A 13,723-nucleotide genomic window follows, 5' to 3' on the forward strand; every position below is an offset into this window, starting at 1 on the left:
AACAAGAGAAGGTTTAGAAGTAACATCTACCTTGTTGTAAAAATTTGATAAAGCTTTACAATTGTCATTGCATTGAAAGTATTCTTCAAATATATATATGTATGTTTGAACTGTGAAGAACTAAGAAACTGGTCAGACAACCCAAAGAGAAGAAGGTATCACGCCAAACATAAAAACAAGAAGATTGAACGTAACAGTATTATTTTATCATGGAATCAGTAAGTAAACCTATATCAGAAACTACAAAATCGAAACAACAGTTACTAGAAGAAAGACGAGCTAGATTAGCTAAATGGAAATTGAAAAAGATTCAAAATCAACAGCCACCAAAGACTCTAGATAATGATACAACAAAATTATCATTGCAACCGTTAAATCAAACAACAAAAATTACCACCATACCTACGTCCACCACTACCACAATTAATAAAATTTTATCCACTGAAAATAATATTACTAACAACATTCCTGATGGAAGTATATCAAACAAAGTTTCATTGAATAGTAATAATAACAATAAAGATTTACAAGATGATAAAAGTTTAGCTAGGCAAAAAAAAATAGAAGCATGGAAGTTGAAGAAAAGACAGAGAGATGCATCTAAGAATAACAAGGAACAAAGTTTAAATCCAAGCTCAACTGTCAATACAATCGTCAACCAAAAAAAATATAAAAAATCTAAAAATATACATGGACCAATTATATTTGATGAAGAGAACCATGCCAATGACATACTTAAGTCTATGGAACCATTATCATTCAATCACTTCAGTACACCCGTTGCCACTATCGATGAATCTTCAAATGTTTTCAAAAATAGTGAAATGTCAGAGAACAATAATGACAATGGTGTAGATATATTCGAACAATTAATGGACAACTTGGAAAAAAATGAAATAACTAATAATAAAAATAACAGCTCCTCTATAAATCTAAATACCTTTGATCTTTTTAACACAGATGAGTCTGGCACAATAGATGATGACAGAATGGAAGATTCTGAAGATGATATAGAAACCAAAAATAAAATGAAAAGGGTAGCAAGATTAAAAAAATTAAAAACTGTTCCTGATGTTAACTTTAATCAAACATCATTAGAACCGATTCGAAAAGTGTTTTATCGCGAACCCAAAGAATTAGAAAGACTAACTATGGATGACATTGAAGAATTGAGATTAAGATTAGGCAACATAAAAGTCAAAGGAAAAAATTGTCCATGCCCTGTTCTAAGATGGTCTCAATTAGGATTATCAACATCAATAATGGATCTTATTGAAAATCTTTTTAAATTTGAAACTTTAACACCAATCCAAACACAGACGATCCCTGCCATTATGTCAGGAAGAGATATTATTGGCATATCTAAGACTGGCTCAGGAAAAACACTTGCCTATCTTTTACCTCTTATTAGACATATAAAAGCTCAAAGAGACTTAGCGAAAAATGAAACAGGGCCTATAGGCTTAATCTTGGCACCAACTAGAGAACTTGCATTACAAATAAGTGAAGAGATTGACAAATTTTCAAAACTTGACAAGTCCATAACATCACTTTGTTGTACAGGTGGTTCAGAAATGAAGAAACAAATCACTGATGTGAAAAAGGGTGTTAAGATAGTAGTAGCAACACCTGGAAGGTTTATTGATCTTTTGACACTAAACAATGGAAACTTAGTTAATACATCCAGGATCTCGTTTGTGGTCTTAGATGAAGCTGACAGATTATTTGATTTAGGGTTTGAGCCTCAAATTACTCAAATTATGAAGGTGATCAGACCAGATAAGCAATGTATCTTATTTAGTGCTACATTCCCTAACAAGTTGAAAAAATTTGCCATAAGAGTCCTAAAGGATCCATTGAGCATCACGGTCAATTCGGCTAATATGGTAAATGAAAATGTTAAACAAAGTTTCATGATCTGTAACAATGATATTGAAAAGTTTAATAATTTATTAATGATATTGGAAAATCATTTGAAGAGTATTGTAATGTCAAAATCCAATGATATTGATGAAAAAATAATTATATTTGTATCTAGTCAACAAACATGTGATACATTGTATGAAAAACTAGATAATTATAATTATGAAATCTTTTCAATACATGCAGGTAAATCTTACCAAGAAAGAGTGACCAACCTTAATGATTTTAAACAAACACCCAATAGTATTTTAATATGTACTGAGGTGCTTTCACGTGGTTTGAATGTTCCAGAAGTTTCTTTAGTTCTTATATATAATTCTATTAAAACGTTTGCAGAATATGTCCATACTACAGGTAGGACTGCGCGTGGCACAAAAAAAGGTCAAGCATTGACCTTATTGTTAAAAGATGAACTTGCAGCAGCATATATCGTTAAAAAGGCCATTCGAGAAAACGAATTATTATCACATGAACAAAAACAAATCGATTTACTTACTCAAATGGCTAATGAGTTTGAGGCTGGCTTAAAAAATGGTAAATTTAAATTATTCAAAGGTTTTGGAGGTAAAGGTTTAGAAAATATCGAAACACAAAGACAAGAAATAAAAGATAAGGAAGTATTGACTTATTATCCTAATGCAATTGAAGAAAATAGCAAGAATGATACAAAGCCTTCTGTAAACAATAATGAAAACAATGACATAGAAATTCCTAAACTGGAATACACTACAATGGTAAATCAAGAAATAGATAGTACCAGAACTTATACTATTAAGGTTAATGTCAATGATTTACCTCAACTTGTTCGTTGGGAAGCTACTAAAAACACTACATTAGCTTTTATTAAAAATGAAACTGGCTGTAGCATAACCACTCGTGGGCGCTATTATCCACCTGGTACTGCTCCAAAAGATAGTAAATCAGAGCCTAAATTATATTTGTTAATAGAAACCAATGAAGAAAAGAACATAAAACTTTGTATAGAGTTATTAAAAGAGAAAGTACAAGAGGGTATAAAGAAAGTTGAATACCAGGCGTTTAAAAATACAAAATTTTAATATGAACTCAGTTAGATGGAATCAACAGTACCATAACCATCAACATACACACACGTATATATATATACAGATATATATGCAAATCCTTTTAAAATTTCCATACAAAATTATCAAGTATACATTAAAAAATAAACAACTATTTCTATACATAAACAGTATGTCTAAAATTATATATTAATAACAATATATATGTTACATTAAAACTTATACATAGTAAGGTGCGTTGAACAGAAAATACTTTACAAATGTCTCTATTAATGGTGCAAAAACATAACTTTGGAATGATATTATATTATTTATAAGGTCGAATATGATTATTAACATAAAATCATTAATGCTAAATGAAAATGTGAATATTTATACTTCAAAGATTTCATGAAAAAGCAAATACAATGAATAAAATGTTTTGGTAAGTTAAAAGGAAAAAAATAGAAGTTAAATAACTTCATTTAAATAACAACAATGATAATGAAAAAGGCTATATCATTTCTAATGTATAGCTTTTTTATCTGAGTACCACATAGAAATAATGTAATATTTCAAAAAGAATGTGATCAAACACATGTTGGTTTCAAATTTTTCAAGTCTGGAATTGGAATATCATCAACTTTTAAATTTTGGAATTTGTTTAAGACTTCTTGTAAAACGGAATATTTCACAGCTGTACCAGTAGTTAATCTAGCCAACTGTCTCGAGTCACGACAATATGGAGAATAACGCTTAACAATTTTCAAATACAGAATCATCCTGTCTTCACTAGTTGGTTTAGTTTGTTCATCCTTCAACATAGTAACTTGATTACTTGTTGTTGGCGTTACATTGTTACTTGAAGAACCTGCGTCTGCATTTATATCATCAAAGGCACCAGACGCATTTAATGCCTGAAATGCCGGATGTGAATAAAAATCAATATCAGTAACTTGACTTTGAGGGATTGGAGAACCACAAGGCGTTGGTGGAATAGTGTTCATAACACTATCTGCCATATTAATCGTAACAGGTGTATTATTGTCTCTCTTTGACTGAGTCCATGTGACTGTAGCATCTCTTAAAGCCGCCCAATCTGCATTAGCAATAAACCTCTGTCCAATTTCATCAGACTTACTAATAAGGTCGATCCATCTTTTTAAAATTTCTTCATTTGTAGCATCATCAATTGATCCCATTGATTTTAATAAGATTCTATATGCAACAATTGTCTTTGGAATATCATACGATTCATATGCCTGATCAATATACTCCAAAATCTTTCTATCATGCCAAATTGTACATTTAGCTAAAATGATATTAAAAAATGGCTCATCAATATTCTTAATATTATTGTAGGTTTGAATTAATTCTTGTAATCTTTGGAAACCTTGCACTTTATCATTAGCATAATTTTCAAAAAAGATATCAAAGAATGTATCATTTAGTGAGGACGAAATACCATGATTAACATTACGGCCATAATGTAAAGATGATTTATACCAAATCTTGTAAATATGGTTAAAATTGTGGGTTTGGTTCCAAATATTTCTTAAGAATGATTTTACATAAGATACTTGTAAATCGATTTTATATGGCATTTCATCATTTAATGCTTTATCGAAAAAGGTTTGTGCGACATTCAAATCTTTACATTCACCTATAAACGACAAATGAGTTTCAATCAAATACCCATATTTCATCTCTGTAGACTCTTCACATAATTTTTGAAACAACTTCAAGGCCATTTCATTTTCATTTGCTGATAGAGATGCCCTAATCATCCCAACAGATAAGTTTGGATGAAAATAATTAATCATTGACGATGATTTTTCATAAAGCGATTGAATTTCTGGATAAGATACCCCATTGTCGTATAAGATAGGCAAAATAACACCTACTACTCTCGGATTTAGGAAAATGTTTGAAGTGTAAGTATTAACTCCATTAATTGCATTTTTCCAAATTTGAACAGCTTCTTCAAACAACAATAATTCTTTGAAGGCAGTAATTAAATGCATGGCACCATATTCATTCAATTCTACTTTACCATTCAATACATCATCCGATATTTCTCTTAGCGACTTACATAAATAATTTGTCATTTCTTTATGAAAGGATTGAGAATCGTAATCAGGCTTCTTGTTCATACGAGTCAACTGATTTCTATTAGCTCTTAGCCCATTATGTAAAAGATGAACTAATTTAGAGACACGGTCAGAATTCAATTCTGGTGTATTCATCAAATCATGATATAAACCCATTGCCCTTCCAATGGAATCCCAGAATAAAGGATTGGCATTTGAATTAGGGTGTTCGGATCTATGCTTGATATTTTTACGTCTTGGAGTCTGTGACATATACAAAGTTTGTGAGACACATTCTTCAAAAGCACAAACCTTTTGAAACCATGGGGAATCTGGACTAATGCTGTTATTATTATTACTATTACTGCTACTACTACTATTATTATTATTTTTGTTGCTGCTATTAATATTGGCATGATTATTATTATTATTATTGTCGTTATTTAAATAGCCTAAGTTTGTAGTACTAGTAGATCTAGAAGTATAAGGAGTACCTTGTAAAGACCTTGAAATACTGTTGTTAATGTGATTATTTTTCTGTGGAGCATTATTATTTTGAAATTGGAATGGAGTCTTTCTACCAGATATCATATTAATATGATTATATGGTTGTGGCGACATTAGGTTCATAGAAGTTAATTGCGGCACAGAGTTTGAATGATTAGACAACAAATTTTTGTTGTTATGATTAAAGATAGCTGAGCTTGCCGCATGGAAAGAATTATTGATTATGTTGTTATTCTGATTATGTTGATATTGAAAATTATTTAAATTTTCCATGGAATTAAAATTACCTAACAGAGGTCTGTTAAACGCATTATTAATACTATTAATAGTACTGTTATTAATGTTATTATTATTATTGTTGTTGTTGTTGTTGTTACTGTTATAATTTTGAAAAGGAATATTGGAAGTTGGTAACGGACTAGGAACGGGAGAAGGAGAATGAACCATAAAATGGTTTAAGCTTGGGGAAAGTGGATTTTGAGACTGTTGTTGTAATCTATACATGAAAAAAAAGGTGTTGGATATAAAAACTGATGCAGTGATAAAATAACTTAAAGATGGTTTAAAGTGCTTATTAAACAAAAAAACAAAAAAAAAAAATGAATGGAATATATATTTGATATTAAAATAGAACAATTTAAAAATTACGATGATATGAGATAAAATAATAATAAAAATAAAAAAAAGAATATTATAGCAAAATAAAGTTACTCTGCGACTATCTAAAGATATCTCTTACTTTTTGTCGTTTTTTCTTTCTCTTTTTTTTTTTGTTCTTTTTTGCTATCTTAGTTATTTAACGTATTGTGAAATGGCAAGAAGTTATAATAAAGAAAAAAAGACGGGATACACTTTTAACATAGCACCCGCAATAGCTTGGCTTTAAAATTCTAGTTGTTTATGTATATATACTATAAATTTGCACAACAGAGAGTCAGAAGGAAAAATATAGAAACAAAAAAAAAATTAAAAAAAAAAACACGACACCGTTTGTCGTCGAGAAAAATCGAAGAAAATGAAAAGAAAAAAAAAATCATCGCATCAATTAAAAAAAAAGAAACGATGAAAAATTTTTCTTTGTTTCTTCTCTTCTTTTTTATTTTTTCTTTTTAATTTCTATTTCCAATTTGGTCATTTTTCTTTTTTTTTGTGTTCTGATAGGCACCAAAAAAAAGGAAGAGACACAAAAAAAAAAAACAAAGAAAAATTGAGAGAAGAAACAATAGAGCGCAGTGAAAAATTTTTTGTTAAGGTGGGTTATATAAGTGATCTTGAAACAATATGCCTCGTTCAGAGCCTCTATTGTTCTAGACGTCTAAGATATGCCTTTTTTGTGTTTTCTTTTATTTATTTTCAGTTTCTCGAAATGGAAAAAAGGAAAGGAAAGGAAAAGAATAGAATAGAATAGAAGAACAATAGTTTTTTGGCTTGCATGAAAATTTTCCGTGTTTGAATTTTGTTTTTGTTTTTGTGTTTAATTTTACATTTCTTATTTTCCCCTAATTTCAGCTAATTTTCCGGTTTTTTCTTTCGAAATTTGTACTTTATTTACTTGTTTTTTTTTGTCAATTTTTGACGTAAGTTCGAAACATGATATATTTATTAATAAGAAAATCTCGGATTCTACTTAAATCTCTCATTGAGTAAAATTTACTCTATTCAAACACACAAATACACACACACACATACATACATATATATTTGTACAACTATATAATAATAAACAATGATTCATTTAATCTATAATATTGGCATAAAGTTTCCTAATATCATTAGCGGTAACCCAGATATATCTCTTTTCAGAGTCCACATACACCGACAATCAATTATATTACCTTTAATTGGGGACAAGATTCTACAGGTTCTCATATATTCTGAACCTTTAAAATCTTTATATGCGACACTGGAAAAAGTTTTAAAATAATCCCTTACACTTTCATCATCTAATATCTCGACTATAAACGTCATCTTATTTAATAACTCCTCCCTTGTCCAACCTGTCAAAATCTCAAATTCTTCATTAATATATGATATCTGTCCATTACGTCTCCATATACATGTTGGTGTGCCGATCTGTTCGAGAAATTTTGCATATTCCAATAATGTCCTTTGGTAGCATTGTTCCATAAATATCATGTCTTCTTCTGTCAAAGTAACTGAACACGCAATAAAGATTGGTCTAAATTCTGCCATCGACCGGCATATCTCTATAATATCTTTTTTATTAAACCTACTTCTTAAATACATTAGCAAGTGATGGAACCCAGCCGTATGTGAAAATGGTTTATTTATCATAGTATAGATCTCCATTGGGGTCGAGTATCGTAACGAATGTTCCCATTCGGGGTTATTTTTGATGTTTGTTATCTCTGGAGAATTACATTCTAAAGCAAAGGACAAACGTGACCGGTTTTTTATATTTGAATTAAGATATTTAGTAGCGACTTCAGGGAAAGTTGTTGTTTCGGTATTTAAATAAATTTGATTGATCTTGTTATTTTTTTGTAAATGCGAATGTTTATATCTTGGATCCAACGCGATCAGCCTTTTAAATGATAGTGAATTATTACCTGGCGGGTTCGACTCAACTGGGATCAATGGGAAATGGTGTGTAAAGAGATTAATCTTCGAGCTAAGAATACTATCAGAATGTGGGCCTAACAGTATCGAATATACATTCTGAAATACTGAAGGGTATTGTTGTGTTGGAACATTAATTATATTCATTGTAGCATTCGCTGTCTGTTGTGGATCTGTCTTGTATGGACTTCTTTTTATTGATACATTTTCGTTTATAGGACTGCTATTGCTAGTGGTTGAAGTATTTGACGATATTTGTTGTTGATAAGCCGAACTTAATAATGCTACCTCACTTGGTCTTGGTGATAATATATTCAAAATAGAAACGCTAGTACTATTACTACTATTATTAATAGAATTCTTATTATTAGTAGGAATGGGAATGGGGGTAGGAGTAGGAGTAGGGGTAGGAGTATTATTATTATTATTATTATTATTATCTATAGGATCATGATATAATATATTATCTACAGGAATTTTATTAAACAAACCATCTTGTTGAATCATATTACTTAGCATTGAATATTCTACATCTGCAGCATTTGAAAGAAACTTAGATTTATGTATAATATGTTGTGGTTTATAGAAATGCTGTTTCTCCACTGCGACGTTTTGCGATTGATATTGTGGATACGACGACATTGGAGATAAAGGATTAGAAGAAGAACTATTAGCATTAACATTAGCATCAGCACTCTGATTTTTAATACTTAACAGAGACCTATTAGAAGGGATTATAGTAGAATCATTTTGCATGGCAACAGGTAGAATATTGTTTGGTACACCCAAGAGATATTTATGTCTCTTTCTCGGTGCATCCACACAAGTCTCCGATATGCCTTTATCTATACACCTTCTACATGGTCTATTTGAATCACAGGAGAGATGACACCTGGAACAGTGGATACATGCAACATTTGTATTTTTCTTTCTACGTGGTTTGCCCTTATGAGTTTTATTGTTACTTACAGATGAGCCAATGTTCATAAGTTGATAGTTTATCGCTTTATTTATATATCAGTTCGTTTGGATATATAATATTCCAAGAGAAAGAGAAAGAGAAAGGAAAGTGGAGCAGTCAAAAACAGACCTTGAATCACATGGGATATGAGGGATGTCATCAAATGCTGACAATATGCCTGTCTTGTTAATATTTTATTTTCCTACAACTACTGACATCACACACACACATGTACAATGTGCTATTACAATCTAAACTGTGTCTTAGCCTTAACCAGTTCGAAAATATTGAAAAAAGGACAGACCCAGAAAGTTAGCGAGGATAAGGTAACTCTCCCTGTGCGGCTTTCCCGCGGTTTTTTTTCTATGACATGCGGAATTTGCAAGGCATGGAAATCGAAACGTTGAAACGTTGAAATAAGTATACACAGATCAATGTTCATTCATTCATTAGACTTAATGATCAAATTAACTACCATTCAACATGACCAGTCTAAAACATGGTTATCTTTCTGTCATGTATATGTTGTATTTGTTGTTTCCACTAAGATAAATCACACTTCAAATATAATCTCTTCTACAAATAATGTATAAACATCTACATTGCAGAAATCAATCCATTTATTCAAATATACACAGACACATACTCATACTCATACTCATGTATATATATGTATATATATTGCAGACTGGTGGAGAATCAAATCCAGTTGAGTTAATTCGACTTAATTTGACTTTCCATTCCCTTGGTACGTCATTCTATACGATGAAACAGAATTATCATGTACAAAACGATCGTACTCTTTCAGCACTCGTTCTAAATGATTAAATAGGGGAAAAATATTAAAATAAAAAAAAGAATGAAAATTTTTGGGTTTAGCTGGTTAATAAAATATGACATTGTTTTTGATGAATATTGAAATATTGATTATCATTATTATTATTACAACTATCCGGCTATGCGAAAAGGCTAACTTGCTTATAGAATAACTTTGCACTGCGTACATTCTTTGACTATATGATATTAATACTAATTAGTTATTACCCCTCTTTGTTTATCTCTTATTCATTCTTTTCTTGTTACTCTCCCAATATATATATATATATACGAAGCTTTGGTCAGTCCCTCTTTTCACTAATATAGCGATGTCTGAACTAACTACAAAATTTCAATCCCTAACTATTGCTAAAGAAGCTGTCAACTTATCTAAGGAACAACTAGCGTTAACTGCTCAATGGGACTCTCTTTTGAAATCCGGTCAAATCGAACAAAATTTAGATAAGATCAATCTCTCTTTAAGAGACTCAAGTTTCTTGGCATCTACATTGCAACCAACAGTCACTGACGTCTCAATGTTCGAGGCAGTTTTTCCTATCGCTAAACAATTGGTCACTAGCACCAAGGACATCAAGAATGTTTACTCTAAGTATAGACATATCTTTAGATGGGTCGATTTCTTACAACAATTGTTGGCTGTTCCAAGTAAAGATCAATTGGTTTTAAATTACGATTTAGATTTACCACGTGAAGTTATTGAGAAAAAGAAGAAAAAGACAGATGACAATAAGAAATCTGACGCTGAAAACACTGCTGCCTCTTCTTCTTCTGTTCCAGCTGAGAGTGGCAAGAAAAGTGGTAAGCAACCAAGAGGTAAACCTGATGAAGAAACATTAAAAAGATTGAGAGAAGAGGCCAAAGCTAAGAAGGCCGCCAAGAAGGCCGCCAATGCTGCTAAGCAAGCTGCTGAAAAGAAAGAAGTGGAACCACCAAAACCATCTGTCATCGATTTCCGCGTCGGGTTCATCCAAAAAGCTATTAAGCATCCAGATGCCGACTCTTTATATGTCTCCACTATCGACGTAGGTGATGTAGAAGGTCCAAGAACCGTTTGTTCCGGTCTTGTAAAGCATTTCCCATTGGAAGCCATGCAAGAACGTTACGTTGTCGTTGTTTGCAATTTGAAGCCTGTTAACATGAGAGGTATTAAATCTACTGCTATGGTCCTTTGTGGTTCCAATGACTCTAAAGTTGAATTCGTTGAACCTCCAGCCGGTTCTAAAGCTGGTGATAAGGTGTTCTTCGAAGGTTACGGTGACGATGAACCATTGAAACAATTGAATCCAAAGAAGAAGATTTGGGAAGCCTTACAACCACATTTTACTACTAATCAGGATTTGGAAGTCATCTTCAAAGATGATGAAAATAAAGACAAACCTGTATTGAAATTAACTAACGCTAAAGGCGAATCATTCAAGGTTGCTACAATTGTTGATGCTCAAGTTCGTTAAATCGTTATTCAATACTTATATAGATACACTTTCGTATAAATATAAGTATATGTATATGTATATGTATATTTCTTTCTTTCCTTCTTCTCGACTAGTATTGTCATTTGTAGTTAACAAATTTTTTCATGTCAACCGTGTTGACTATGGCAATTTTTTTTTCTTGAGTAGTTGCATCTTTATACATACATACATATATACACCTTTTAATACACATATACATATATATGTTTGTACACATGTATTTTCCTTTTCCCTTTAGCAAATTGGACTGATTGTAGACATTTCAGTTATTCCATAAATGTCTTTATAAAATTGTTCATTACATTTAGATTGCAATTGCCAGTAATTTAATTGTGCAGTGGATTCAGTAACATCTTCATTTAAAGCCATTTGTAAATATACCTTTTCTTTCCATTTACTAACTAATTTCTCTGTGATCAACCTATCTAATTCAAAACTTAAACTCTCCTGATACCAATCTTCAGATTCTAGAAATGTGTTAACTAAATAGTGACAATGATTGAAGACTTCGCACGAATTAGTCCTATCTACAATGAAGTTGATCAATGGGTACATTGAATATCTGACACATTTTTGTGACAATATCCATTTCTCTACTTGGTCAAAAATTTGGATTTCGATATCGTACAAGCTGCAAAATATAAGGATGATAAGAGTTAATCCTATAATTTGCAATTCTTTGTCTCGAGATCCAAGACCAATCAATTTGTTAATATACTTTTCGAAATCAATTGGATACGGCCCTTCTAAGATTTCATCAATTAAATGGTATGTTCTATATTTCTTATCACAGACCTGCTTTATATGTTTTAAAAACCAATGGATATACGTTTGACAGTTTAAAACCATATTACTTGTATGAAGAGTCAGTAATAGATCGAATATTGTTTCTTTCAAACCTTTACTATGATTTGATTGTTGTATATTTATATCCAAATACGTTAGTGGTGATAATAAACCTATAGGTTCATTGTATGATAATAACGCTGTATACGAATCTTCTAATTGGTTGGTTTTAAACTTGAACTTGTTAAGCTCAGACAGGTATTCAATATTATTCTCAGCAATAGTTCCATGTGACATATCTGATCCTGGAGAAAACATAGAAAATTCAGCGTTGCTTAAAGTGCCAGTAAGGCTAATTGTATCATATGATCCGCCTCTTTCTGAGGATAGGTAACTTGAAGACACATGAAAGGCGTTGAATGGGCCTTGTCGATATTTCTTATCTAATGGAATATCACTATCACTATCATTATTATTATTATTATTATTATTATTATTTGATTCAACCTCATTTTCTAAAGCATTTAATAAACATGTCAATTTTCTATCAATAATTTTTTGGTCATAACATTTGATTGGTGCTGGACCAAAAACAGATTCAACTTCATTATCATAAATTTGGAATCTTCTTACACTAATTGTAAAAGATTGATCATTATTAGTTGTATCTCGAGGAGATGGCTTGCTATCTATTGGTCGGTTCAAATGAATAATATCTTTAAATTCGTTCTTTGATAAACCATGCTTCCTATTTTTGGTGACTTTATTTCTTTTCTTGTCTAAATGTAAAACATCTATGATATCATCATCTGTAGTCTTGTAGATATTTTCCTCTAGCCAGACCAACCTAACTTCATATGAACAAGGTAAATCGTGTTTAGCACATAACGTACAAACAGGTCTGCGTACATCACATCTACGTTTTCTTAAACGGCATGACCAGCAGCCAGTAAAAGTTCTCTCTTTTTTATCTAGTTTTATCGACATATGAATAATTATAAATATATTCTTATTCTATAAAAAAAAAAAATAGCAAAAAAAAAAAAAAGAAAAGTAGAATAATGAATATGAGAATAAAAATCTATAAAAAATATAAATTGTATGGATTATGGCACAATTGTACACGGTTTTATTTGATGGAGTGTATTAGTTGAATATTTTTCTTTGTTATTCTAAGACTACAACAAAGAGACAAACGTTATAAAAAAAAGAGAATAAAAGCGACTTTATATCCAAATGAACGTGGAAGAGCTGTCATAGCTAGCTGATAAGAATTTAAACACGTACTTTAAGTATAAGTATAAGTATATATATATATGCAATTGTTGATATATTTTGTCACGGCTAAATTAGTAGTTTACAAAGAAAGATAAATATATCTGAGTCGGAGATTAATTACAAATAATTAACAATATCATTGCAGCTTTAGGACACATTTTCTTTAACCAGTCTCTTTTGTTTCTCAAGTTACATATTAGATAAGTGGCAGCAATGATTTCAGTGATTATGAAGTAAAAAGATGACAGAAAATATGCACTTAGCAGT

The 13,723-nt window shown here is 30.9% G+C and overlaps 5 protein-coding genes across 5 annotated transcripts; 2 read left to right on the plus strand and 3 right to left on the minus strand.

Moving 5' to 3' along the window:
• Positions 1–209: 209 nt before the first annotated feature.
• PRP5 (DEAD-box RNA helicase PRP5) lies at positions 210–2,981 on the plus strand (the record flags this gene model as incomplete). Its single annotated transcript, XM_064861449.1, has 1 exon — positions 210–2,981. One exon carries the CDS (start codon positions 210–212, stop codon positions 2,979–2,981), a length of 2,772 nt encoding a protein of 923 aa, XP_064717126.1.
• Positions 2,982–3,535: 554 nt separating this feature from the next.
• On the minus strand, positions 3,536–6,046 carry PWA37_004989 (uncharacterized protein; the record flags this gene model as incomplete). The annotated part of the gene is made up of 1 exon (XM_064861450.1): positions 3,536–6,046. The coding sequence occupies one exon, from the start codon at positions 6,044–6,046 to the stop codon at positions 3,536–3,538; it is 2,511 nt and encodes an 836-aa protein (XP_064717127.1).
• Positions 6,047–7,282: 1,236 nt separating this feature from the next.
• Positions 7,283–9,109, minus strand: ERT1 (Ert1p; the record flags this gene model as incomplete). Its single annotated transcript, XM_064861451.1, has 1 exon — positions 7,283–9,109. The coding sequence occupies one exon, from the start codon at positions 9,107–9,109 to the stop codon at positions 7,283–7,285; it is 1,827 nt and encodes a 608-aa protein (XP_064717128.1).
• Positions 9,110–10,228: 1,119 nt separating this feature from the next.
• ARC1 (Arc1p) lies at positions 10,229–11,371 on the plus strand (the record flags this gene model as incomplete). The annotated part of the gene is made up of 1 exon (XM_064861452.1): positions 10,229–11,371. One exon carries the CDS (start codon positions 10,229–10,231, stop codon positions 11,369–11,371), a length of 1,143 nt encoding a protein of 380 aa, XP_064717129.1.
• A 255-nt stretch (positions 11,372–11,626) lies between these two features.
• THI2 (Thi2p) lies at positions 11,627–13,165 on the minus strand (the record flags this gene model as incomplete). The annotated part of the gene is made up of 1 exon (XM_064861453.1): positions 11,627–13,165. One exon carries the CDS (start codon positions 13,163–13,165, stop codon positions 11,627–11,629), a length of 1,539 nt encoding a protein of 512 aa, XP_064717130.1.
• Between the last annotated feature and the right edge of the window lie 558 nt (positions 13,166–13,723).

This window comes from Arxiozyma heterogenica (genome assembly GCF_036370985.1).
Source record: "Arxiozyma heterogenica strain weizmannii chromosome Unknown scaffold_7, whole genome shotgun sequence".
Taxonomy (NCBI): domain Eukaryota; kingdom Fungi; phylum Ascomycota; class Saccharomycetes; order Saccharomycetales; family Saccharomycetaceae; genus Arxiozyma; species Arxiozyma heterogenica.